Raw genomic sequence first — 26076 nt, forward strand, 5'->3', positions numbered from 1 at the left:
GTCGCCAGCATTCGCAGGACACTTCGTAGAACGGGTCCTCTTCACGTGCTGCTGGCAGGCACGTAAACTATAAAACAAACAACCCCTCCGTGAAGAAAGCCAGAGGACACAGCGGGGAGCTTTCGGGAACGCTTTTAATGACAGCTTTTTGTATGGCATGATGCATTTCGGCGTTTTGCCTTCTTCGAATGCCGCAAGCTTTAACTGGGAACACTCCTCCTTACAACCTTGATCTTCTCAGGCCCTCCCAATCAGAGGAGGTCAGCTGGCTCCACCTACTGAAAGGATTTGGCTGCAGTTTGTAGGACTGCAGTTCCCATAATGCAGTATATTGGTAAGTACCGTGTGTGAAGCCATAAAGTTCGTTCTTGCAATGAAGGCTGTAAATCCTGCCAAAGAGTAGGGGTAATGTCGATATGGAGTGCTCCCGTGAATGACAGTCCAAGCAATTCCTCGGATAGATATAGATATATATATACACACACACACACACTTTTTTATTTCACTCAAAAAACCAAACATTAAAGTAACAAATGTACTGTTTTAAACTAAAAACTAAAACCAAAAAAGTTATAGTTATCTCGAGTAACTAACTCCAGGCCTATAACTTGCACCCCGTCATAGTTTTCTTATCAATTTCATTGCATGTTTCAGTGATATTATCAATGATGTCATAGAAGATGTCACGAGTGATGTGATATATGTGGGGTAATTAGCAATGTATGGCTAGAACAGGAGTTAAAGTTACGTTAGGGCACAAGCTATAGTTACTTGAGATAACTAACTAGTGAATATGTGTTTTGTTTTTATATGCTATGTTGTTACTGAACATTTCACCTAATTTTAACGTTACTGCTAGGAATTGAGGTTTCTGGTTGGCAGAGTGTACACCCAGTCCAAGCAGGCGCCACTATCCTAGTCAGGGTAAGTCAGATACGCAACCTAAATGAACCTGTGCTCACCCTCTGGTAGCTTGGCACAGAACAGTCAAGCTTAACTTTAAAGGCAATATATAAAGTATTTGTGCAACACTTAAATTACAATAACACAATAAAAACACCACAAAAAGACTCCACATCAATTTAGAAAAATAGAGAATATTTATCGGAGTAAAATAAGACCAAAACGACAAAAATCCAATAAGTAGAAGTCGAGATATGAATTTTTAATAATTATATCCCAAAACAGTGCTTAGAAGTCAATAGCGCTAAAAGGTTACTTGAAGTCACGCTAGACAAGGGTAAATCCAAAGTTCAGGCCAACCGGGATAGAGGTCAGGCCAGCTACGGGACCCACACAGGGCCCGCTGAAAAAGTACCTAGTACGGAGCAAGCATCGAGGACTCACTGTCTTTCGATTCATGCAGGCAGGTTGATGTGTAGGAGTCGAGCCTAACAATGGATGTCGAAGGATTGATGCTGCCCTGGAGTCAAGCCTTGCAGCAGCATCTTCGGATCTACGCTGTGTTGTCGGCGAATCTGGCAGTGGAGAACCGAGATGTCGAACTGGCACTATGTTGGTGTCAAAAGGCACTGCGTCAGTTGGTGAAAAGGAGTCACTGCTTCAATTTTTACAGAAAACCGCTGCAGAACCCACTTCTGAGGCCCAGGCGTGGAGGGGGAACTTCAGGCAAGGGTAGTGACTCACAGATGGCAGAGAACAGCAGCACCACCAGAGTTGCACAGTCTCTTGTGACCCTGAGACTTCCGAGAACAGGAGGCAAGCCAAAAAATCCTTGGAGACACTTGAGGTTCAAGATGTACAATGAAAGCAGGCCCAGTTCTTTCACTCCCAGGCAAGAAGCAGCAGGCCACCACATCAGAGCAAGTTGCGAAGTGGCAGTCCCTCCTACAGCACAGCAGCTCTCCTTCCAGACAGAATGTCTTTGGTTCCAGCAAAGTTCTGATTTGGTGTTGTCAGGGATCCAGTACTTCTTCCCAAATGTGTCTTTGAAGTGGGAAGGACATCGAAGAGGAGTTTGAAGACCACAGGAACCGTTCCTTTTCTGCCCTCGCTCCAGACTCACTACAGGGAAGTATGCAGCTCTTTGTGCAGGAACAGGCACAGACCTACTCAGGTGCAGGTGTCAGCTCTTCCCTCCCAATCTACCTCCGGAAGGCCCATCAGCCTGGAGATGAACCATAAGGATGCAACTGTCACACACCTTCCAGAGACACCAAACCTCTATCTTTTCCCAAATGGAAATCACACAAAAGATATTTTAAGGCAATGTTAACCTATGGGAGAGAAAGGCTTTGCAGTAGTGAAAAATGAACTTAGCAGTGTTTCACTACCAGGACATGTAAAACGCAAAAGCATATGTCCTACCTTTTAAATACACTGCATCCTGCCCATAGGGCTGCCAAGGGCCTACCTTAGGGATGACGTATGCAATAAAAGGGAAGGTTTGGGGCTCGCAAATAGGTTAATTTGCCAGGTCGAAATGTCAGTTTAACACCATGCGCGCTACCGGAATTCCGCTCGCACGCTGGGTTTTGCGGAAACGCACTTTACGTGACGAGCTGGGCTCGTCATCAGCGTGCGAGGCGGCTACGCCATGACGAGCCCAGCTCGTCATCAGCGTCGAAGGGGTTAAAATGCTCAAACAGGCTTTGCAGTAGGAGGCCTGAGCCAAGTTTAAAGGGCTACTGAATGGGTGGCAAAATCAGTGCTGCAGGCCCACTAGTATCATTTATTTTACAAGCCCTCGACACATATAGTGCACTCTATTAGGGACTTAGAAGTACATTAAATATGCCAATTGTGGATAAGCCAATGTTACCCTGTTTTGAATATAGAGCATATGCACTTTAGCACTGGTTAGCAGTGGTAAACTGCCCAGAATCCTAAAGACAGCAAAAATGAAGTGAGCAAAACAGAAGTCAGAAGCCAAAAAGTCAGGGGATACCACGCCAAGGGGGCCAGGTCTAACAGTTACTTTAACCTTTGGTTTTTTTCAGTGAATTTCTAGTTTTTTTTTTTTTAAACATAAAGTAATATTTTGTTACCATACATAAAGACAGCTCCCTTCCCCCTCTGTGTACAGCCTTTGGTTGTGTGCCAGCAGGGGTTTGAAATGCAAGGTCTAGTCTGTGGCCATGCCCTGTTACCAACCCAGAGTCAACTCCACACAGCGAGGCTGGCCCTGTGGCCAACCCCCCGCAGGCAGCCAAACCCACGCTGCTCATGTACTCCGGCCACAGGCAGCGGGGCGTTGGCCACACCAATCTACCTGCAGGGAGCCAACCCCACAATGCGCAGGGCCTCTGGCAGGACCCTATGGCCAAATGTAAATGTAAATGTATTGGCATTTATATAGCGCACTACTTACCCATAGGGTCCCAAGGCGCTTCGACCGCTGCGAAACCCTTCCTGGCTTCCCTGAGAGATGGTCCCTTAATGGGTATCTCCAGGGTGAGACCAGGCATCCCCGGCGGTCTGGTGGGGCCGTTAGTGAAGATGAGGCAAGCTAATGCCCAGAGTTGCCGAGTGTGATCGCTGATTAGAGTGGGCACCGAGGCGAGAGAATTATCGAGTCCGCTGACCCTGGTCCAGAAACCTGCCGCGCCGGGAATCGAACCCTGGTCCCGGGCCGTCCTCTGCTCTCGGGTCTGCCGCCTCTAACCAGTGAGCCACACTACTTCACTTCACAGCGTTTTGGAAAAAGAGGGGCCCCTTAGCACCGACAAGGGAGTAGGGCACTGATTCAGTGAAAAGAAGAGAGGCCCTTGGGGTAGAACCTTTTCAAGAAACGACCTTAATATGCACACATCACACACTTCTCTCAAATGAGTCTCAAATTCATATCTCCTTTCATTTGACCATATATAATAGGGAAAGCAACATATACACAAGTTATGTAAAAAAATATATCACATATGTTTATTGTTTGTTGATACACATATTATGATTAAAAAAGACACATTAATTAATACAATTCATAACCAAAGGCAATTAGAAGAGTAAGATAAAAAGCCTAAAAACTAATAGGCATGAAAACAACAAGAGCGAAAGACTAATGGCTAGACAGAAAGGTTTAGTCTATACAATATACACCTCCGTCACAAAATAAAATGCAACACTGGTAATATGCCATCAATGCTTTAGCCTTCTTTCACCAGTATTTACAGACAGGATTGTGTATCAAAAACTTGTCATGGCCTTCTGCCGTGCATAGCAGGGGGTGGCCACAGTGTCTGACCTGCGGCCAGGCCCTGTGGCAAACCCACCCGCAGGCAGCCAACCCCCCACATGGCAATAGGTCCAAGGAATCCCATACAATGGTGCCAGATTTTAAGGAGAGGGGATGTGTGGCCCATTCGCCCCAATCCTATCAGGCTCCCAGTGCCAAAGCCAATAATAATACTGAGGGTGCCACGTGGCTTCCCTCCCTGAGCCTCATTAGTCCCCGAGAACTCCATCCCCAGTTGCCAAAGTCATTTAAACAGTAGAGGGAGGTCCCCCTAAATGGGCCTTCTTGGGCCCTCATTCACTAGGGCTAAATATAATTTTTGTAAACAGGGAAAGGGACCATGCAGCCCCCCTCCCCAAGCCTTATCAAGATCCTGGGCCCCCATACCTCGGGGCTGCGTGTCTATTATAGAGTAAAAGAGGGTTGCATAACACTCCAGCCCAAGTCTAATTTAGCACTGGTGAACCCATCCCTGGGTTATTTCTACATTATAGGTGGATGCCCCAGTGCCCACACGAGAACCCACCAAGTACCACGTTGGGGAATTCCCAGGGCCCTGGATACCCAGCCGGCTCCCCGCTAGGTGCAGAAGCTGGCAATGCTCCCACCCAGAAGGAGAAGCTGTTTTGTGCATGCTCCCTCTGGCCTGGTGCAATGTGTGTTATTTTTTTCCCTGACCGCAGGAGTGCAGGCAAGAAATTAGTATAGTCGTTTACTCCCAGCTGGCAAGAGCATGCTTAAATCCCCTGCCGGCGGCGAGCAGACCACGTTTGGTGGGAGATTTAAAAATACTCCCACCAGGCGGGAGCAAATATACGTTTCCCTGTCCACACTCCCTGTCCACACTGGTGCAGGCAGGGAAACTACTGTGTCCCAGGGTGTGTGCTCCCCGGGACACATTAACTGAGCAGGTCCCAGGGGTTGGGGTCCAAGGAGTCGCTAAAGGGTAGGAGAGGAGGGCTGCGTGGGCTTTGCCTTTTAATTACTCGAAGACGGCACCGTGGGAAGGGGTATCTGGGACCATTTTAAGGCTCATGGAGGGGGCCACACATCCCCATCCACTTTTATTTACATTACGGTCCCAGGGTATGTGGTCCCCGGCGTCTTTTAAGACTCTGGGAGGAGGGCTGCAGAGCCCCCCTCTGTTTTTCTTATTTCCTCTGGCCCCTGGGGATGGATTCCCGGGGGCCTAATTAGGCTCTGGGAGAAGGGAGGTTGTTGCACGCCCCCTCCCTTCAATTGTATACTGCAGCCCCAGGGGTGGGGTTTCCAGGGCCTCGCAAAGGTTCAGGGAGGGGGGGTGACGTGCCTCCCTCCACAGGATTATAAAGTTGACACTCTCAGGACCTGGGCCCCTGGAAAGTGGGGGGGGGGGGGGGTGTGTGTGGGGGGGGGGATAGGAATTTGCAACAAACAGTGTGCGGGCAAATTAGAGACAATTTAAAAAAAAAAAATTTGTCCCTAGGCAGGATCCCTCTGGGACCCCACCATCAGGCATAGGTGACGAGGGTATCCTAATCTACAGAGGCGCCACATGCCTAGGCATTAACATTTTGTGGGCATTAATTGTTCAAAAACTACTGAACGGATTTATACCAAATCACAAGAAACACTTTCTGGACCAAGATCTAGCTTTCTGCTAAATTTGGTGTAAATCCGTTCAATGGTTTAGGCTGTAGTGCTGGTTAACGTTTCTATGGGAAGATGAACGGGAAAAAAGTGTTTTAGGAACCCTCTTTTTCTTGGCTCCCGCTTTACGGATCACTCAAAACTTTCCATGCGCAAACTAGGCAAAAAGTAGCACTTTTCTGGGAATGTTTCACGGAGATTCGTCAAACGGTGCCAAAGTTCTTACCAATTCAAAACGGGTATTTCCAATGGAAACACGATCCTAAGTAGAACTACCAAGTGGTGACTGCCACTGGGATGTCACACACACAGTCTCACACACACACACACAGTCACACACACACACACACACACACACACACACACACACACACACACACACAATTAGAGGATGCAGCTGCAGGGTAGCAACATATTAATTCAAAGTGAAATTGTTTTGCAAAATACATTGTTAAGTGCAATACATGCTGTAATCAATTAAAGCATTCTGGTTCTATTCAGTATTCAATAGTCCGGTTCCTGATTTCATACTGTTTCTGGCACTCCCCTGTATCTTGAGGGGTGCAAGGGCAGGGATAGAGATTCCCAAAGGGCAAGCCATGGTGCTACCCTCACGACTTAAATAACGTCCATGGAAAAATACAAACTCCATTATAAACGCATTCCATCATTTGAGCACAGTATGAACTAAATCAGAAAATTATCCACTTCTTTGCGAATGGTACCAACACAGGACTTCCCTGACTAATATCGGCTTATCTAGAGCACCTACAAACAAAACTCACTGCAGGTTGAAGCAGGCACCATCACTTCAGGTCTGTTTTCAATTTCTAGCATTTTGCCTAAATTCCACAGGCTTTTGGCATTGAAACATAACCGTAGGAGAATCTTTCTTCTTGGTGTAGAGCACTATTTCTTTCAGTGTAACAGACAACTTTACATATTGAATCACATGTCCAATATCTATACCAAAATTCGGCTTTTACAGATAAATTATTCTCTCAAACTCCCCTTAAATGAGAAAAAATGTATTTTAAGAGAAATGCTTACCTGGAGGAGCTCAATAGCTTTTGAATGTTGCTTTTCCCGACACAACTGGGCAGCCTGGATCAGGACAGGCATCAGGTGCTCTGGACTTTGTGCCTGCAAAGTTGCAGAGAGTTTGCGGCACTGATCTGCCTAAATAACAAAACCAGAACATCTATAATGAAATCAATAAAGTTTGCTATGATAGGAAAAACACATGCCTGGAAATACACCTCGAAATATTATTACTTTCCTTATAAACCATTTACCAATTTTGAGGAAAGAGGTGGTGTTTTTCAACCCACAGCCCATCTTCCCACAACCACCACCTGCAAAACCATGATTTTTTTTTTTTTACAAAATAAAGCAATTTCTATGGTATTATTCGGTTTACTGAGAATTAGCAAGAGAGTCACTATGTATTTATAACATTTATGTATTTCTTAACATAGGTTCAATAAAAAAGTTAGATGGTACATTAACTTGTTTGGTAATAGTAGTTGATGATACAATATAATCGAACAGCAAGTGTGGAGGTAGATTCTGGATAGCTGAGTTCCAAATATGCTAAAGCTGTGGGAGCCCTTGATAAATTGTAGTTTGCTTTTTTTAAGCATGTTTTGCTTATCTTACATTTATAAACTGGAGTTCAGGACTCTGTCCAGAAAGATCCGAGATGAAAATCCCACAAGGTAACCAAAAACCAACTTTACACTTGAACATACTGTGGTCCCCCATCCCCCCCCGTCCCTTTCTTTCAAACCTTTCTGATGTGTCCTCACACTAGTGTTTGAATTTGGGCTCAGTGCTACTGGCAATATGTGACCATCCCTGGTTCCACAGCTCTTAATCAGTTCATCATTCCCTGTTCCTTTGCATTCCATCATCCACCCGACTGTTACCTTAACTAGCTTCAATCACGGTCCCAGCCGCCCCACATATTCTCAAATTTACGTGGGCATCCCCTACCATTGTATACTACTTTTTCCAGGGCACGGAATCTCCGAATTTCCTTCTCCCAGTCGCACACCTTTGGCAGTCTATGCTAGGAAGCTGGCTCAGTATATACTATACCAAAATGAGGTATAGTGTGTACAGAGTCTAGTGGAAGCCAAAAGGTAGGCAGAAGTAAAGTAGATAGCATCTCACTCTCTATTTGTGGTAGTGTGGTCGAGCAGTAAGGAGTTATCAGAGGACAGTGTTAAGCATTTGTTGTACACACTCAGTCAGCAAATGAATTCACACACTCAGACTGAACTTCAGACCAATTGTTTTTGTATCAAAATATCATTTTAGTTATTTTATTTTCTAGAACCATGCAAACCTGGCACAGGTTAGCAATAAATACTTTACAGTAGTAATGCAGTTGTAATACAGTTTGAATTGCAATTGTACATGCACTGTTGATTACAGTATTGTTACTGAAAAATGCAATGCTTTGGAAATACAGTGCATATACTTTGTATAGTCTTTTTAGTAAAATGACCAGTAGATTACTTTGCAGATTACTTTTCTTACACAGTACAGTATACCTGGATACTGCACTGAGATATTTTCTGTAAACAGGTGAGTAAAAGCGTTTTTGTTATTTAGTACATTTTCTCTTTTTAAAGCTTTATGTTCATTATCATTTTAACTTTCAACATTACAAGTGTATTCACTTCAGTCAGGAACGTTTCCAAAAGCAAGTAGACATCGTTTGTGATTCAATCAATAGAAATAAATTGAATGTGCACAAGCAAGCATTGTTCAATTTCAACAGGGTGGCATATGCTATACGTTAATCTGGTCATATCCAACACACAAATCCGTGAACCAGCTCCAAACAGCTCACCTCAATCTACCATAATGTAGAATGCACTGTGAAGTATAGAAAGTAAGTATGACAAGGAAATTATCCCAGGCCCGTAGGGACAATCCCAGGAAGCTGTTGAGAAGTGGGGGTGGGGCTAGATTCCAATAAATAATTAAGTGGATCCCAAATATCTTTTGGGCGAGAGGCTGGGGGTTGCGTTGTGGCATAGAGTTCGCTATTAATATTTAAACATCTGAGACTCAGGAACCAGTCTTTCACCCTCGGAGTGATCCGGCTACCCCATTTAAGAGCCAGTCTTTCACCCTCGGAGTGATCCGGCTACCCCATTTAAGAGCTATTACCCGCTTTGCAAGCATGAGTGCGATGGCAATAAATTTACATAGCTTCTTTGGGAGCCCTCCCACATAACCCAGCAGGGCTACTTCGGGAGTGGGGTCCAAGTCAAGATGTGTCATTTGCGCTGTAACCCCGAAAAAGGATCTCCAAAAGCTACCAATTTTAACGCAGTTCCACATCATGTGGGAAAGTCAGTCTGTGGACCACCACATTTAAGACAGGAGTGTGGCAGGTTAGGGTCAATAGCATGAATTCTAGCTGGTGTCATGAAAACCCTCCATGAATATTTAAAATGTATCAGCTAGTGTCTGCTGTTCAAAGCGTCCGCTTTGGTTTGTGCGCAACAATAGGACCATGTGAGTCCTGGATGGGGAGCTCAGGAACATGCTCCCATGCCTCCTGTATATTAGAATCCCTGCTGGGGACTGGAGCAATACATGCTTTATATAACTTAGTTATCAGATGGTCCCCACCGGAGCTGGTAATTACCAGCGCGAGCATGGGAAAGGGGTCGGGTTCCAGTGGATAGCACGTGATCTTGGCTCTAAGCGCCCTTCGGACCCTACTGAAGACAAATTGATCCATAAATGATGCATCGCTGAATTTCCCACCCTCCGTACTAGAAAAAACGTGTCCCCCTGAAAACAAATCCCCGATCTTATTCAAGGAGTATGCAGTGAGTGTGCACTGTACCAGTTTCTCCTCAGTGATGGGGAGCCAGGGGTTGTTAAGGAGTGGAATCTCCGGTGAATATTGAGCACCTCCACCAGTCATTCTCGCCAACTTCCGTCAGGCCAAGCTAGTCGTGGTATCGGTCTGAATATCTCGAAGATCTCGTGGGAACTCCCACGGTAAGACAGTGCACAGCAGCACTGGGAGCACCAGGTCCGCCTCAGGTCTGGAATATGGGCATCTGGGTGATACCAGGCATGAGCAAAGCTACATTGAGCTACCAAGTAGTAAACCTGTAAATTGGGAACCCCAAAGCCACCCCTCTTATAAGGTAATGTCAAGGAGTCCCAGCTAACTCTGGGTCAACCCCCTCCCCCCCCCCCCCCCCCCACCCCCCCAGACCAACCTTATCAGGTGAGATCGCAACCTGAGGAAAAAAAGAGTTTGGGAGAGGAATGGGGATGTTATGAAACAAATATAGAAATTTAGAAGCACAATCATTTTCACGAGCGCCACCCGATGGGAATGGAGCGCGGGAGCTTCAACCAGCGCTCAACTGGTTGCTCCAAATTATGCACCGCCGGGCCATAATTCAGTCTGATTATTTGTTCCGTATCGCTATGGACTTGAATGCCTAAATATTTGGCAGACTCCTCGCACCACGCGAGTGGGAATGTACTCTCCCAATGCGTTCTTCCCAACGCGTTGTGCTCAGGGTCAATGGAAAGATCTCAGATTTACTCCAATTTATACCCAACCCGGAAAACACAACAAACCGGATGACCTCATGGATAAGCAGTTCCAGATTCTCGCAAGGGTTACGGACGTAGAAGGTAATGTCATCTGCGTATAAGGAGATTAAAAGCGGACCATTTTTAAATTGAAGGCCCCTGTGTAGGTGTCTCTCCTGGAAGTGGCGAACTAGGGCGTCTAATGTCAATATTAAAAGCAACGGGAAAGCTGACAACCCTGTCTAGTGCCACGAGTGAGGGCAACGACACAGATAACGTGCCATTAAGGTGGAGTCTGGCTGTAGGCAGGGAATATAGTAATGCTGTGAGATCAATGAAACCCTTGGAAATACCCAACTTCCTCACCACCGCTAAGAAAAAGGGCCACTCCAGGGAGTCAAATGATTTCTCTGTGTCAAGTAGTACTGCAGCGGCAGGAATCTCAGGGGCAATGCTATGTATTAATGCAAATAATATGCACAGGTTTAATGCAATTGACCTATGGGGGACAAATCCTGACTGTGCCGAGGAGATAATGTGATCTAATAACAGCGCAAGTCTCATCGCTATTATTTTGGCCAAGATTTTATAATCTAGGTTTAACAGTGACAGTGGCCTGTAAGAGCCACACATCAGCGGATTCTTTCCTGCTTTTGGAAGCGGAATTATTATGACCTCTCATAAAAGGTTGGAGGGAGCACCTCAAGCGCTTAGCGAGTAAAAGGCTGAGGGCCAGGAACTTTTTGTGAGTAGTAACCACAGACGGCGTCAACCCCAAAAGCGCTTGGAGTGGGCATGGAGTCAGTGCCACACCTAGCATACTTGTAAGACCATCAAACACTTGTTCCCAATACCTGGCAATCTGGGGGCAGGACCTTGCTAGATGTATAAAATCTGCACCAGCGGCGCCACAGCGGAGACAGCAGTCAGAGTCGCGTAAGTGAAATCTTTGCAGTCTGGCAGGTGTATGATATAGCCTGTGGAGAAATTTAAAGTGTAGGAGCCGCAGTCTATTGTTGCCTGTAATCGCCTGAGTTTGAGTGCAACTGGTTTCCCATTGTTCGTCCGTGAGTGGTGATTCAAGGTCTCTGTCCCATTCCAGTCGAGCCCTAGCAGGGGCGGCCCTAGGTGTGGTCTGCGCATGTTTATAAAGCATGGATACTACGTGCCGTGGTGCGTCAGGCTGTACTATGGCGTGAAGTGGAGCAAATGTGTCAGGTTCGGTGGGGAATGAAGGGGTTAGGGCCCGGACATTTTGCCTCAGTCTAGTAAACAGGAAAGTGTCCTTGCAGGATGGGGACACATCCCCAAAAAACTGCTCCGTTGTGTGGAAGGTGCCCTGCACGTACAAGTCTCCTCAGCAGCAAATTTTTAGTTTCCGGAGCAGTGTATGAAATATTACTTCGCAGGTGACTTGTAGTCTCGGATCATTCAGCAAAGGGAGATTGGGTGAAATTAACAAATGGACTATCAAGAGCCCGCACAAGTCGGTTCCACGCCTGCACCGTGCAGTCCACAGTGGAGGGATCCCGGCTTCTCTGGCTTACTGAGGTGTGGATATAGCCAGTTGGGGGTATGGGAGCCATGTAGCCCTCCTCAACAGCCAAATGAGCCATATATGGTGGTGGGTGATACCAGTAGACGGCAAAGTGAGCCTGCGCGCAATCGTAATATCGTTCAAAGTTGGGTACATCAAACCCACCAAGGTGAAAGGGTGTCAAGGCTGAGGCGTGCTTGTTTCCCACCCCAAATCAGTCGCGTGATCTGAGACTTAAGAGAGCGGAAGAAAAAATTGCCTGTATTGTACGGGATGTTTACAAAAAGGTATAACAGTTTGAGTAGTATGTTCATCTTAATTAATGCGATGCGGTCCGCCATGGAAAGAGGGAGGTGCAGCCACTTAGTGACGTTGTCCGTGATTTTATCCAGTGTAGTGCCATAGTTGGCACGCATCAATGTCTCCTTGTCCCTGTGGATGTGGATACCGAGATATTTCAAGTCTTCCTGCTCCCACACCAGCGGGTAGTCTAGTTGGAATGGGTGCGTGCTGTCTGTAAGCGGGAAGACTGCAGATTTGGCCCAGTTAATTTGTACTCCAGCAATCCCTCCAAATTGTGTAATTTTACGTAGGACTGGATTTAAATTCTCGCAGGGTTTCTCAATATAAAGCGTAATGTCATCAGCGTAAAGCGAGACGAGGAGAGGTCGGGAACGATAAATGAGGGAGAGGTGATTGTGTTTTTGCCGGAGCATTGCGGCTAGGGGCTCAATTGCTAGGGCAAATAGGATGGGGGATAGTGGGCAGCCCTGACGGGTTCCTCTCTGGACTATAAATGGAGTGGATCTGGACCCGTTGAGAAGCACAGTAGCCATGGGTTGGAGATATAGTAATTTTACCCAGTCCAGGAAGCTGAATGGCAGTCCTATATATTGTAATGTGCCTAGCAGGTAATCCCATTCTAGTGAATCGAATGCCTTGGTGGCATCGAGGAACACTGCCACAGTGTCGCATTTGGGGTTGAGGTCTTGAAGCACGGCATGAAGTGTGCGGAGGTTATGGGAGGTAGCGCGATTGGGCACAAACCCGGCTTGGTCAGGGAGAACTAGGCGTTCCATGAGGAGATTGAGTCGTGTAGCTAACACTTTGGCAAGGATCTTGGTGTCGCAGTTTATGAGAGATAACGGGCGATAAGAGTCGCAGTGTGAGGGGGATTTACCTGGTTTAAGTAGGGAAGTGATAAGAACCTCCCGCATGGTACGGGGCAGGCAACCCTCCTCCAGAGCGGCATAGTACACCTGTTTCAGAATGGGGCCAGTATGGGGGCAAAGAGTTTGTAAAAATCAATAGGGAGGCCATCAGAGCCCGGGGCCTTACCAGAACGCATACTCATAATGGCCTCGCTTATTTCATCCAGTTCTAGTTCAGCGTGGGGAAACTTCTGCTGACTGTCCCCTAACCATGCCAGCGCGACACCCTCAAAGTATGTGGAGGTCAAGGGGCTCAGTTCTGTGCAAGGAGTATAGCGTCTGATAGTGGTCTCGGAAAGTGCGAATTATATCAGGGAGGTTCCTATGAACATCGCCACACTCATCATGTATTTCTGTAACATAGGTAGTGAATCTAGGGGGCTAAACAGCATTCGCCAGGGCCTTCCCGGGTCTGTCTCCCTCCCCATATATACAGGCCAAGTGTGGGCGTCCTAGGAATTTACTCTCTTTGTCAGCTAGCTGCGTGTATTCAGAAAGTTTACGTCGAATGCGTAAATGAATGTCAAGATCCGCAGGGCAGCGAGTGATGGACCTCTAAATCCCTCAGCTCGGTCTCAAGCTTATGCAGATCAGTGCGCAAAGATTTTAAAATAACACCCCTTTTAGCGATACACCAGCCCCTGACGGTCACCTTAAAGGCTTCCCAGACAGTGACCACACTATCTATAGATGAAATGTTGCGTTCGAAAAATTCCTGAATATCCAGTACGAGTTCGGCCTTAAAGGCCGCGTCTCGAAGGTGAGCAGGGTTAAGACGCCAGGACAAGTAAGGGGAACTGTTCAGGGGGATCTGTAATTCTAAGAGGACTGGTGAGTGTCAGAAAAGGTGCGGGCGAGGTGGGTTGCGTGGCGCAGCCAGGGAGCTAAACCAGCAGAGACAAAACCATAGTCCAATCGTGCCCAAGTGGAGTGTAAGGTAGAATAGTGTGTGCCTTCCCGTGATGCGGGGTGAAGGTGTCGCCATGTATCTATCAAGTGATTATCCGCAACTATGTCGCAGAGCGTGCGTTGCGTGCTAGAATAGTGTGAAGGAAGCAGACGAGACCGGTCAAAGGAAGGCTGCAAAGCCGTGTTAAAGTCTCCGCCCAAAATAACATGCGTGATGCCTAGTGTATGTATCTTACTACACAATGTCAGCAGATCGGAGGGCTTATCTACATTGGGGCCATAGAAATTAGCTAACAGAACATCGTGCAAGTACAAGCGTCCCCATACTAGACAAAACCTGCCTTCATTATCAGCATCAAATCCTGTGGGCGTGAAGGCCACTCCCTTTTTTATCAAAATAGTGACCCCTCTAGCATAATTAGAATAGTGTGAGAAGGTGCGACTGGAGGCCCATCTGGTTGCGAATTGCGGAGTGTGTCCAGGGGCGAGGTGCGTTTCTTGTAGAAGGGCCACATTTATGCCATGTCTGTCTAAATATCCCAAAATCTGTCTACGCTTTCTGGGGTCATTCAGGCCTCTTACATTCCAGGAGACTAATCTAATAATCTGACTTGTTTCAGGACGGGTCATGGTAAACAAATGCGGATGCGGCATGAAACGATAGGCAGGTCAGTGGCAAAGTGTAGATTAAGTAAGCAGTTGTGAAATTAGCGCCACATAGCACGTGCAATGAATAGAACAGTGATACTTCGGACTGAATAAAACAATTCCTCCACTCTCCCCCCGCTCCCCAAACTGGCCACCCCAACTCGCCAGGAAAGAATTATCCCCCCCCTTAAACAAGCCGCCGAGTCATTTCTCCCAGCAGAAACAATCCCAAAATTTAACAGTCATTAGTTCTCAATGGGGAATGCCCTCTGACGGGGGGCACTAGGGGCTCATGCCCGTTCCACTCCATCTCTTTATTTCACCCTTCTACTACCACCTGGGTCACAGGGGTAAACAACGGGGTGGAGATGAGCGGCCAGGAAACAAAGTGTTCTCATGTCGATAGGATCATTATACATCACCAGTCAGTTGGTCTTCATCATGTCACCAGGAGGAGGATCCCCAAAGCTAGGTCGGTCCTGTGTGGAGGTAGCGTCACAGGAAGGTTCTGACATGGGTGATTGGGAGCGGGAAAGGCTTCTGGCAGCCGCCTCACGCGAGGCCGATTTCCTGTCATGTTTCAAATATTCCTCGGCCTCTTGGGGCGTCTGGAAGTTGTGCTGACGGCCTCGATGGTGGATCCGCAGTCTCGCAGGGTAGAGCATCGCGTATTGGATACTGCGGGATTGGTGTCGTTTCTTCACCGCGAGGAACTTACGCCGAGCATCTTGCACCGCCTAGTGAAATCCGGATAAAAGGACAATATGGTCTTCTCGAAACGTACTTCTCCCTTCTCTCTTGTCAGACACAGTAAGGTATCCTGGTCGCGATAATTAAGGAACTTCATGATGATCGGACGTGGTGTCGCTCCCGGAGGAGGATTTGGCGCCAGTGAGCGGTGTGCTCGTTTGATAACCTCGTAGGCGACACTCCCCCTCCACAGCTGTGCCCAGGATGTCAGCGGGGGGCCACCACGGGCCCCCGTTCTCCCCCGGCACCTCCAGCAAAGCCAGGATTTATCAGCGGAGGCAGGGGGGGGGGGGGGCCAGCAGCGCTTCGCCATCGGGCACGGTCCGCAGTAGTGTCGAGGGGGGCGGGGGGCACACATGTAGCGCAGAGGCGCAGAGTCCAGAGCAGAGTGTCGTGCGCGAGCGCCGGGCCTGTGTCCCGAGGCGGCCGACTGGGCCCCGCAGCACCGGCCTCGCGTAGTGCCCCTGGCCGCACAGTGGACCAGTCAGCGCAGCAGCCTCCTCCCGCAGCGACCTCAACCGCAGATTCCGGGCTCACCACGGCAGCTACACCCCCCGGATTTGCTCCGAGTGGGCAGTATGGCCTACTGAATGCATCGGTGACAGTCTTAGGTTGCGAAGTTAAGGCAGGATGGGGATTATGATGATGTTTGTCCCTGGCAGGGCAAGAGCTCTACGCTAGAGCGGCCATTTCAAACTAGCGCCACCTAGCGCCATCTAAGAGGAGATTAAAATCCCCGCCCAGACATATGTAGTCAGCATCCAATTGGAGAAGTTGTGTTTTCAGTCTTTGAAAGAAGTCCGGGCTATCTAAATTCAGAGTGAACGGCACTAATGAATGCCATTCTATGCCCCATTAATTGTCCCTCTACCGCCGTGAACCCCCCTCACTATCATTGAATGCTTTTTCAAATTGTGGATCATGACCACCGTGCCGGACGCATATGTACTGAATCCTTTAAAATAGTGAGGAGGGCCCCAGTTCGCAGCAAAAGTGGTGTTAGTAGCTTTGGGGAGATGGGTCTCTTGAAGAAGCACAATGTCCGCCCAATGGCGCTGCAAGTAGTTAAGAACAGGTTTCACTTTCCTGGGATTATTCAGACCATGGATATTCCAGGTGATCAATGTGAAGTCGGAAAATGGAGACAGCCTACTCTGTCCCCGCCATCCGAACATACTGGGCATAGCTGAACTTGTGCATTTGATTTAAACCAGTTCCTGCTGCAGCGTAAGTGTGACTGAAAAACTATGGAAAACCCAACAAGGCTAACGTACCCCCCTCATCCCCCCACCCATCCCTGCATGCCCGAAGCAGGGAGTATCCCAACTGAGCCATTGTGTATTTGCACCCCGTAAACACCAGTGCATACAAAGCAGAAGCAATGCTAAATAAATTTCCCGTAAATGTAAACCACACACAGTGATGCACACTTGGGGTGTGGCAACACCACGCCAGCTGCCTAATGTTAGACCTGTCAGCCTTCTGCATGGTCCCTCCTAATTATTTTTTTTTTCCTTATCCCCTTTTTGCCTTCTGTAAAAAAAAAAATTGTGTGTCCACTACATTATTGGTGTTGACCCTAGGTCTCTGGGCGCCTCATTAGTACCCCTTGGTAATGAGGTGCAGGTGCTCCTCTAAAATGGAGGAAGGTTCTCTCTAACAAAATGGTGGCTTGCTAACTGTCCGGATTACCTCACAGCCTAGGGCCATAGGGATGTCATGAGGAATTCCAGAACCTTCTAGTCCACTCTAGACACTTTAGGCCCAGGCTATATAAGCCGGAATGTTGTGCGGCCATTTTGTAGAGCAAATGACCTGAGGAGAAGGAATGTCCAGATAACCGGGGAGCTGGAGACCAGGCTGTGGGTTGAAAAGGTGGGCTCGCTGTGGAGGGTCTGATGGCCTCTTGGGGCTGCTTCCTTTCCGGCTGCTACCCTCACTCAACCATGGATCTGACCCAGTAGAACCATCCCCTAAAGACCTAACTGGAATGAAAGCCAAACCCCTCAGGCCTCTGACAATAACGGGATTGTCTCGGTACAACGTGAGACACTCGAACGACTGAGGGATTGCCATGGGGTGTTGAGCCTACCCTCACCGTACAGGGCCCGTATTAACTCACAATTCCCCTACCCAAGCAAGAGCCCAAACCCTTCAGGCCTCTGTCAACGGCTGGGTCGCCTCACTACAAAGTAAGTAGGGCTGTGGATGGGGAAGTGGAGGCCACTGGAATCTCACAGGAAATCTGTTCTTCCCTCATAGCAAGTCAGTGAACTAAGTAGGAACTGCAGGAGAGCCTAAATTTGTGTTAGTCCTAGAAAATGTACCAATTGAAGGCATGAATGTATCTAAGATAGGAAATGTAACACAACTGAAGTAATGCTGAAGCTGTAACTCTTTTCCAAGCGCTATTGTGTAAATAAGAAAAGGTGTTCTTTAAGGGAAGCTGCATTGAAGGTGAAGTGATGTCAGGAACAGTTAATTGAACCTATTCTTGTTGTAGGTCAGTGGTTAACATTAATGGACATTGGCTATGATGATATGCGAATGGTCTGCAACAATTCCCTTCACCAGCTAGAATCTTATTTAATTAAGCCAAAATCAGAAAAGAGTGCTATTTAAAACTACGGTACTGAATTGATATAAAAGCTAAGAGAGGTACTCCGGTACTTTAGGATTTGTGCCAGGATGTATAATCACAGAGTCAAGTACCTTATATGGCAAATGATGAGATGTTTATGTGAATGCAACTAGAACCAGATTTTAAGAGGATATAAAGCTTTTCTAAATTATTCTGAAAAGGTGTGGTGTCAATTTTTAGTGGAAGTACGCTGGGCTACCAAGTTGAGTGTGACGCAAGTGCAACAATTTGCCTTAGAGTTAGGCCTTACCACTCAGTGCTAAGCTACCCTAGGGGGACCGGAGACCCCGGGTCCAACACCAAACATTAAGGAACCGTGTAAAATACGTCATTGACCCATTAATAAAATGTTAAACAAGATCCAACACCCTGCCCTCTATGGTATCCAAGCGCTTGTTGTGTGTATCTAACTGGTCGCCCATGCTGTCCAAACGTTTCCCCAAGGTGTCAAATCGACCCTCAAGCTCATTGAAACCCACCCTCATTTCCAGTAGTAATGTGCCCTGCACATCTATGGGCTCGCTAGGGCTTGCGTCCTCCAGAACTCCCTCTGCCATGGTGCCACTGCGTTCCGACGACTGCTCAGTGGGCCTACCAAACTGCAATAAATGCTGCTTGGGGTCCTTGCGCCCCATTGCCTCCCAGCTCTGCAAAACGGTTGCCAGGCTGCTCTCGGGGCCCTTGCAGCGTGAACACTCAGCCCAGAGAGGTGCGCAGGCACACCCCTGTATGGCACAATTTACTGTCCCTGGCCTCAGTGCTTGCCACAAACGGTATTAGGAGCTCTATCCTGCTACAATCAAACCAGAGAGTTCCACCTTGTACTGCAGGACACAGGAGGGAAGGGTCAACCTACGCCACAGAGTGGGGCCTAAACATTTACACAGAAGACGCATGAGACTAGCTGGCAGTTAGGGGCCGAAGACCACGAGCGGTCTCGCACCCGTTTATTTATCCCTGAGGGTGGTCCTGCCCCCAGGTTGCGTGCGTGCATGCATGCGTGTCTGGACGGGCCGGGTGGCTCCGTCAGTACATCCCTCCAAACTCACGGATCAACAGTCCAACCTATGGGGATTCAGCTGGTGCACCGAGACCCCACTCAGTCTTTTAGTCTCTGATTGGGAGTTGGGTCGGGTCGGAGGTTGTACTTCCGGCACCGGGTCCGCTCAACCGGTCCCACCTTTTCAGACGGGCTTGTTAGATTTCCGGACTCGTCGGGGAACCTTTCCAGGTGGATATTCTGCTCTGTTTCAGATCTCTGCACGGGTACTTCTGTTTGCTGATTTGTCGGTGTTTTGTTGTCGCTTCTTCCCAAGTCTTCATATTCCACCTCCTCTGACTTCTCTTGTGCGGCACTCCCACTTTTGGGTACACGTTTGAACCACAACACATTCCTTGTTACGGCTCTCGTGCCACGGGTCGCAGATATCATTGTACCTTGGACATTCATGACTTCCCATAACTCTGGTTCATATGTGGTCTGAAATTTCCAGTTGGAGTGTCTGTTCTTAAGAACAACCTTGTCACCGACCCTCATGGATCTTGTCTGATCTCTTCTTGTCCGACTGACTATCATTGGTTTGTCGTCTCCTTACTTGAGTGGCAGGTTGGTTGTGTACTGGTGGGCGCCAGGAGGGGCCTGCTGGCATGCAGTCTCTTGGTACTGTTCGAAATAGTAGATGTGCTGGAGCGCACTTCGTGGTGCAATGAGGCATTTGTCTATAAGTGCCCAAAGACAGGCACTCCTCCGCCCCTTCCCCCTTTTCTACTCCGATTTGCAAGGCTCTGTTCATTGTTCGCATGAATCTCTCGACCTCACCATTCGCCTGAGGCTACTGTGGGGTGATTTTTCTGTGGGGGATGCCTCTTGCTGCTAGGAAATTCTGGAAGTCCTTGCCCTGAAAGGGTGGGCCATTGTCCGACCGTATTTCATCAGGAAGGCCCATCATCGCAAATTCTTTTTCCAGTGCCACTTTGACATGTGCGAAAGGTACCACCTCCACCACCGGGAAGAGCGAATGGGAATCAATTGTCACAAGGGTGTGTCGTCCATCCGGGAGTGGACCAAAGTCAACGCTCAGTTTCGACCACGGGATGTTGCAGGGGTTTTCGCTGATTATTGGATGTGGCACGGGTGCTTGACTTGTAATGGTGCATGAGTGACAGTTACGAACTTCATCTTCCACAGCACAGTCAAGGCCAGGGAACCACCCTTGCTGCGCAATCGTGCCTTTGTTTTAGATGCTCTTTGGTGGCCTTGATGGGCGAGCCGCACAACCTCTTTTTGGAGGCTTGATGGGATCACAATGGCCATGCCGCAGAGAACTACACCGTGGGGTCCTATGCTAAGTTCACTTTGGGCCCTCCAAATTTGTTGCCTGAACGCCTGTTCAATGGTCGTGAGGGCGCTAACCCCATTGAGGAAGTTTTTCCAACTGCGGGTTACCAGTGTGGTTTTCACCCGACTTAGGCACTCATCTTCCTTCGTTGCTTTTCCAATGTCTTCTAGCGTTAGGGCCGCTGGGCATGCCTCTTGCAAAATTATTTTTACAAATTCCTCGACCTCCTCCAATTCTTCTTGGTCCTGAGTGTTGGACATTGCGTTTGGGTGACGTGACAGGAAGTCCGCCGGGTTGTCAGCTCCTGGGCGATAAATTACCTCAAAGCGGTATGTTTGTAGCTGGACAGCCCACTTCTCTATGCGCGGCGGGGCAAGTCTCGTCGTTCCTGCGAACAGCGGCACTAGGGGTTTGTGGTCCGTGACGACTTTGAATTCATGGCCGTATAAGTATAAATGGAAATGCTGGCATGCCCATTTAATAGCCAGAGCTTTCCTTTCGATCTGGGCATATCTCATTTCTGTGGCGGTCAGTGCCCGACTGGCGTACGCGGTGGGCACCCATTTGTGTGCTTCTGTTTCCTGCATTAGGACGGCCCCAAGCCCTACTGGGCTCGCATCCACAACAACTTCGGTGAGCCAGTGGGGTCTGAAGTAGGCCATGATCTTGTCGTTGTTCAACGCATCCTTGACAGCCATAAATGCCTTGTCTTCTTTCTTCGACCACATCCATGGGTATCCTGTCTTGGTGAGAACGCACAGTGGCTCAGAAAGGGACGCTAGGTTCGGGATGAAGCGGCCACAATACGTGGCCATTCCAAGGAAACTTCTGACCTCTGTAGCTAATGTTGGCTTTAGTGCGGATATGATTGCCTCCGCTTTCTTTGGATCGACCTGCAGTCCCGTTCCTCAAAAAAATATACCCAAAGAACTCAACTGATTCTTGGTAGAAAGAGCACTTTGCTCGATGAAGTGTGAGCCCATGATCAGCTAGGCGTTGTAAAGTGGCCCGGAGGTGGACATGGTGCTCTTCAAGGGTTTTGGAGAAGGTTAAGATGTTGTCACTTAGGTTTATGACTCCTGACAGCCCAAAAAGTGTTTCCTTTATGGCATTTTGAAATACCTCTCCAGCAGAGGATACGCCAAAACTCAAGCGTTTGTAGCGTCGGAGCCCAACATGTGTCGAAAAGGTGGTGATATTTCAGCTGTCGGGATGCAGCTCGAGCTGGTGGTAACCTGCATTAAGGTCTAACTTAGAAAACCACAGAGCCCCATTCAAGTCCGCGACGATATCGTCCATCGTGGGCGTTAGATGCCTTTCTCTCTTTATTGCCTTGTTTGGGAGGCGAATGTCTACACATAGATGTATGGTTCCGGGTTGTTTTGGTTTTGGCGCGACGACAAGAGGTGAGACCCACGGCGTCGGTCCTGATACTTTTTCAATGACGCAGAGTTCAAGTTTCCGTAACTCTTCTTCCACTTGTGGCCGCAGGTGGAAAGGCACCCTCCTGTGCCTTAGTGCTGTTGGTCGTACAGTGTGGTCTATATGTAGCTTGAAGGTTTTTCCTTTTAGTCGTCCGAGCCCCTGGAAAAGTGTTGGAAAATCTTTTAACATGTCAGCGTGAAGTTAGTGTACTTGATTTGCAAAAAACACCAACTGGAGATCTTCTGCCCTGTGGCAGCTGAGTAGGGTTCCACGCTTCCCTCCGGTCACATGGAATCTTGTCTTCACTTCCTGGCCGTTGCAGGCCACTGCCACTTCCATGACTCCACGTAGGGGAACCGGGTCGTCGCTGTCATATGTGTAAATTTTTGCCTTTGATGGCGCAAGGGGTGGACGTGGAGACAGCTTTTCTTATTGGATGCTGTCCATCACATTCACTGATGCTCCCGTGTCAATCAGCGCCTGAATTGGTGAGACAGCAATGGTGACTTCGCACATCGGCGGTGGTCGTCTTCTGGAGCCTTCCCGGCCCACGAATGAGACAAAGAATGACATCAACCTGTTCCTCCTTAACGACCGGGGTCCGAGCTGTTACTCCTGGTCGGTTCAGGGCAGCCTGCATTTCGTCAGCCCTTGCATTGGATAGCTCGTGCGATCTTCCTAGAACAAGGATCTCATCAAGTGTGATGCGCGGCTGTCTGAGTATGAGGCGTCTGAGCTGTACTGATCTGCACCCTTGAATAAGCTGCGCACGTATTTCCAGCCGTTGATACGGCAATTCGCAGGCTGTCGCAAGCTTCCTGAGTCTTGCGTAGAAAGTCAACGGATTCTGTTTCTCCTTGGCGCGCTTGACGCAGTTTGAACCACTCATAATCTGGATTGACGCGGGGTCAAAATGATGATTTAGGGCAGCAACCGCGGCTTCATAATCGTTGGCATCTCCCCTGTCCGGCAATGTTTCAAATAGCTCATCTCCCCCGTAGCACATCAAAAGTGAACGTTTAACCTTCCCGTCCGTCTCTTACACCCACGAAATAGTGATTGAGACGACCAATCCACAGGCGCCATCTTGCTGCTGCCGTAAAAAGGTCTGACAGTTCACTGAAAGGCGGGAGAGGGGCAGCCATGCCATGTCCTGGGGGGGCAAACGCATTGTTTGCGTCCTGTCCTGGTACAGGCATGCCAAGCTGGAGTGATGTGGCATTCGATGGTCCTGCTGGCTGTACTGTTGGCGCTGCCGCTGCCCCAACGTTTAGTTGGCCTTCTGGCTGTACGGTGGGTGCCGCGGCCGCACTTACATCTCCCGTGGCCGGTATTGGGTTCATCTTGCTTGGCTCTCTTACATGTAGTTTTGTGAATTAGCTTTGTTTGCTCCGGTCTGCCTTCCGTTGGAGTAAATGTCCACACTAACACGCCTAATGTCCGTCACAGAATGTCTTATTGGTCCTCTAGTAGTAGTAGTGTACCTGTTGTTCACCTGTTTCAAACACACGAAATGGTGTGCTGCTTGAGGTTTGCTGTGCGTGGGCAGCTGGTATGAGCTGGGCCCTTATGATCTTCGACCTGGTTTTTATTCCCCTTTTTTTTATAGAGGCAGTAGTTTGTGCACTGTGGAACACGTGAGGAGAGGCTGGTCCTAGAGTTTGTGGCTGTGTTTTGTGCCGTTCGAATTTCCTTGTGTGCCCATGTAGTGAAGCTAACCACGAGACGCTGTTGCCTCAGTCTGGTGATCTGGCCTGGATGACAATGCGCTGGGTTGAGGGTAGGCCTTCGCACTAGGTTGTGGTATTCTTGTGAATGGGCTGGCAGGCAATGCGCAGTAGCGAAGGCTGGCATGTGTACTAGGCCTAAATTATTTCCCTGTGCTTCTTATTTCATGAGGGCCGAACTGTCCCCCGAGTGATACGGTGTGCAACAAACGTGGTGCTCCTATTTGTTATTGGCACAGTGAGGGCTTACGTTATTAATTTATCGGCTTCTGAGTTGTATTTATTTATCTTTTCATCACGTTGTCAAATGTTTATGCTTCAAACTCAGACCGTTTTTTTTTTTTATGCGCCAAAATTTTCCTTGAAGGGGGAGGGAAAAAAAGTCTCACCTTTTCTTTCAGGCAGGCACGGGTAGAGAACTGTGGCATTTGGCAAGCCACGCGGTAATAGCAACGGGGTGAGCACCCGCCGCGACTTTCCTCATGCCGTGAGCTTGAGCGCCGGGAGCGCGAACTCGGCAGGTGTGTGACTAACACGGCTCGTCTCTGCAGGGGGCGAGGCGTGGGAGATCCCGCCCTCGTCGCCAAAGTGTACTGCAGGACACAGGAGGGGAGGGTCAGCCTACGCCACAGAGTGGGGCCTAAACTTTTACACAGAAGACGCGTGAGACTAACTGGCAGTTAGGGGCCGAAGACCACGAGCGGTCTGGCGCCAGTTTATTTATCCCTGAGGGCGGTCCTGCCCCCAGGGTGCATGCGTGCGTGCATGCGTGTCTGGACGGGCCGGGTGGCTTCGTCAGTACACACCTTACAGCAGCACAGGCCCCGGGCGTGAGCAAAGACCACAAAGGCAAATAGTCACTTTAGAATGGCGCTCTGCTGGGAACACTCCCATGGGCAATGCGAAGCAGAAACCAGCAAGCAATCGTCCCACTCACACCCCTCCCCCAGCCGGATGGCTGGTCCCCAGGCTCGCCCTCGGAACCTCTCTCCAAGGGGCCTCCAGGGGCAAATCGGGCCGGACGCCAGCCACCTACATAATGAAATTGATGCTTATAAAGGTGCACTGTGACCATACAGGTATTCTGGCACTGAGAGACAGAGAACATGTGGCATAGAAAAAGATTAAAATTATACTCTAAGATGGAGCAAAGTCTTAATTTTCTTCCTGAACGGCAGTAGGTCTTTCATCTGTCACAACTCTGTGGGTAGGCTATTCCAGAGCTTTGCTGCAGCCACACTGAAGGTTTGCCCCCCCCCCCAGTTTAGCTCTTCTAACTACGGGTACTTTCACTCAGTTAGCCGAGGATGACCAAAGACAGCGAGTGGGGGCATACCAGCTGAATTTGTTCTGTAGCTTAGGCCTGGGGTGTGTGTGTATCCGTGAGAGGGGAGGGCCCACGAGTAGAGCGCTCACCTTGTCTCATCTGGGGTAGTCCGCTCCTCTCGACAGGGCGCATAGACACTAGAGAGCGCTTTGCACAGTCTTGGTCCTCACGTCCCGATCTCGGCCGAGTTAAGTGTGCTGGGTCAGCGCCGTCCCCACTGTCTCCGTGGTCTCAGATTGGGGTTGTCTTGGACGCTCAATCACCATAAATGGCTCCGATGCAATCGGGAGACATGCTGAAGCTTCACCGCACGTCACAATTACGATGCGGCCAGGATGTAAGGCGAACTGAGCAATGTTGTCGAGAATGCTGGCGGAGCCTCAACGCTGCAAGGCCATCTTGGTCAGCAGCTTGGCCACGCCCCTTATTGTACAATTTTAAAAGAATTTCTTGGGTTTACCAACTCCACACTTAAAAACTTTTCATAGAAAACAGTTCATGTTCTCCTATGGAGGAAAGTAGTAGTATCAGTTAACAGATAAGTACTTTGTTGCAAGGGTGCACTCAGGTTACACCCTCAGCGGACTAGGGCGGCCGGGTGCAGACTGCTGAGGCCAAATGTTATCCAATGGGGGACAGGGGGCCTCGGGTTGGTGGCTGCTGGCGAGCAGGCAACTGGGTTGCGAGAGCGAAGCTCCTGGACTTAAGCTCAGGGCAAATGGGGGTTTAGGCTAGTATAAAAAGGTGCGGCCGTGTGCAGAGTGCTGATTTGACATTGGGTGCCCTGTAGCTTTCAATGGGGTGTCTCTGGTTTGCAAACACACTGGAGGCTTGGGAACGAAGGTCTTCTAGGTGCGACCACCACTTGGAGAGGTAAGTTGGAATGTTGGGGGTTGGTTAGCCACCGTCGGTTGGGAAACCCAAGGCCGTGGGGTGCCAGGTGCAGGGGTGCCTTTTAGGATCGGATCTTCTTACCAGCTCCAGGTCGCGGTTGTTTTTTTTTATTTTTTGAGGCTGCAGGCGTCGGCTGGAGGCTTGCAGCAGGTCAGGGATCAACGAATCTCGGGTCAGGATCACCGGGGTGACCTTATCGTGGTGTTGGGCCACTCGAACTTGGCCCGTGGGCGTCAGGTGCAGAGTGGTGCAGACTCGCGGATCTT

General features: G+C 48.9%; 1 protein-coding gene across 2 annotated transcripts in view; it reads right to left on the minus strand.

Annotated features, from left to right (window-relative positions):
• Positions 1-26076, minus strand: part of SRP72 (signal recognition particle 72) — a 356617-nt gene that overhangs the window by 145779 nt on the left and 184762 nt on the right. For both annotated transcript variants that reach the window (XM_086961696.1, XM_086961698.1), the window contains exon 10: positions 6872-7000. In XM_086961696.1, coding sequence (XP_086817822.1) covers positions 6872-7000 — 129 coding nt within the window. The remainder of the gene's footprint in view (positions 1-6871; positions 7001-26076) is intronic.

The sequence above is a fragment of the Lissotriton vulgaris genome, chromosome 3_1, assembly GCF_964263255.1.
Source record: "Lissotriton vulgaris chromosome 3_1, aLisVul1.2, whole genome shotgun sequence".
Classification (NCBI taxonomy): domain Eukaryota; kingdom Metazoa; phylum Chordata; class Amphibia; order Caudata; family Salamandridae; genus Lissotriton; species Lissotriton vulgaris.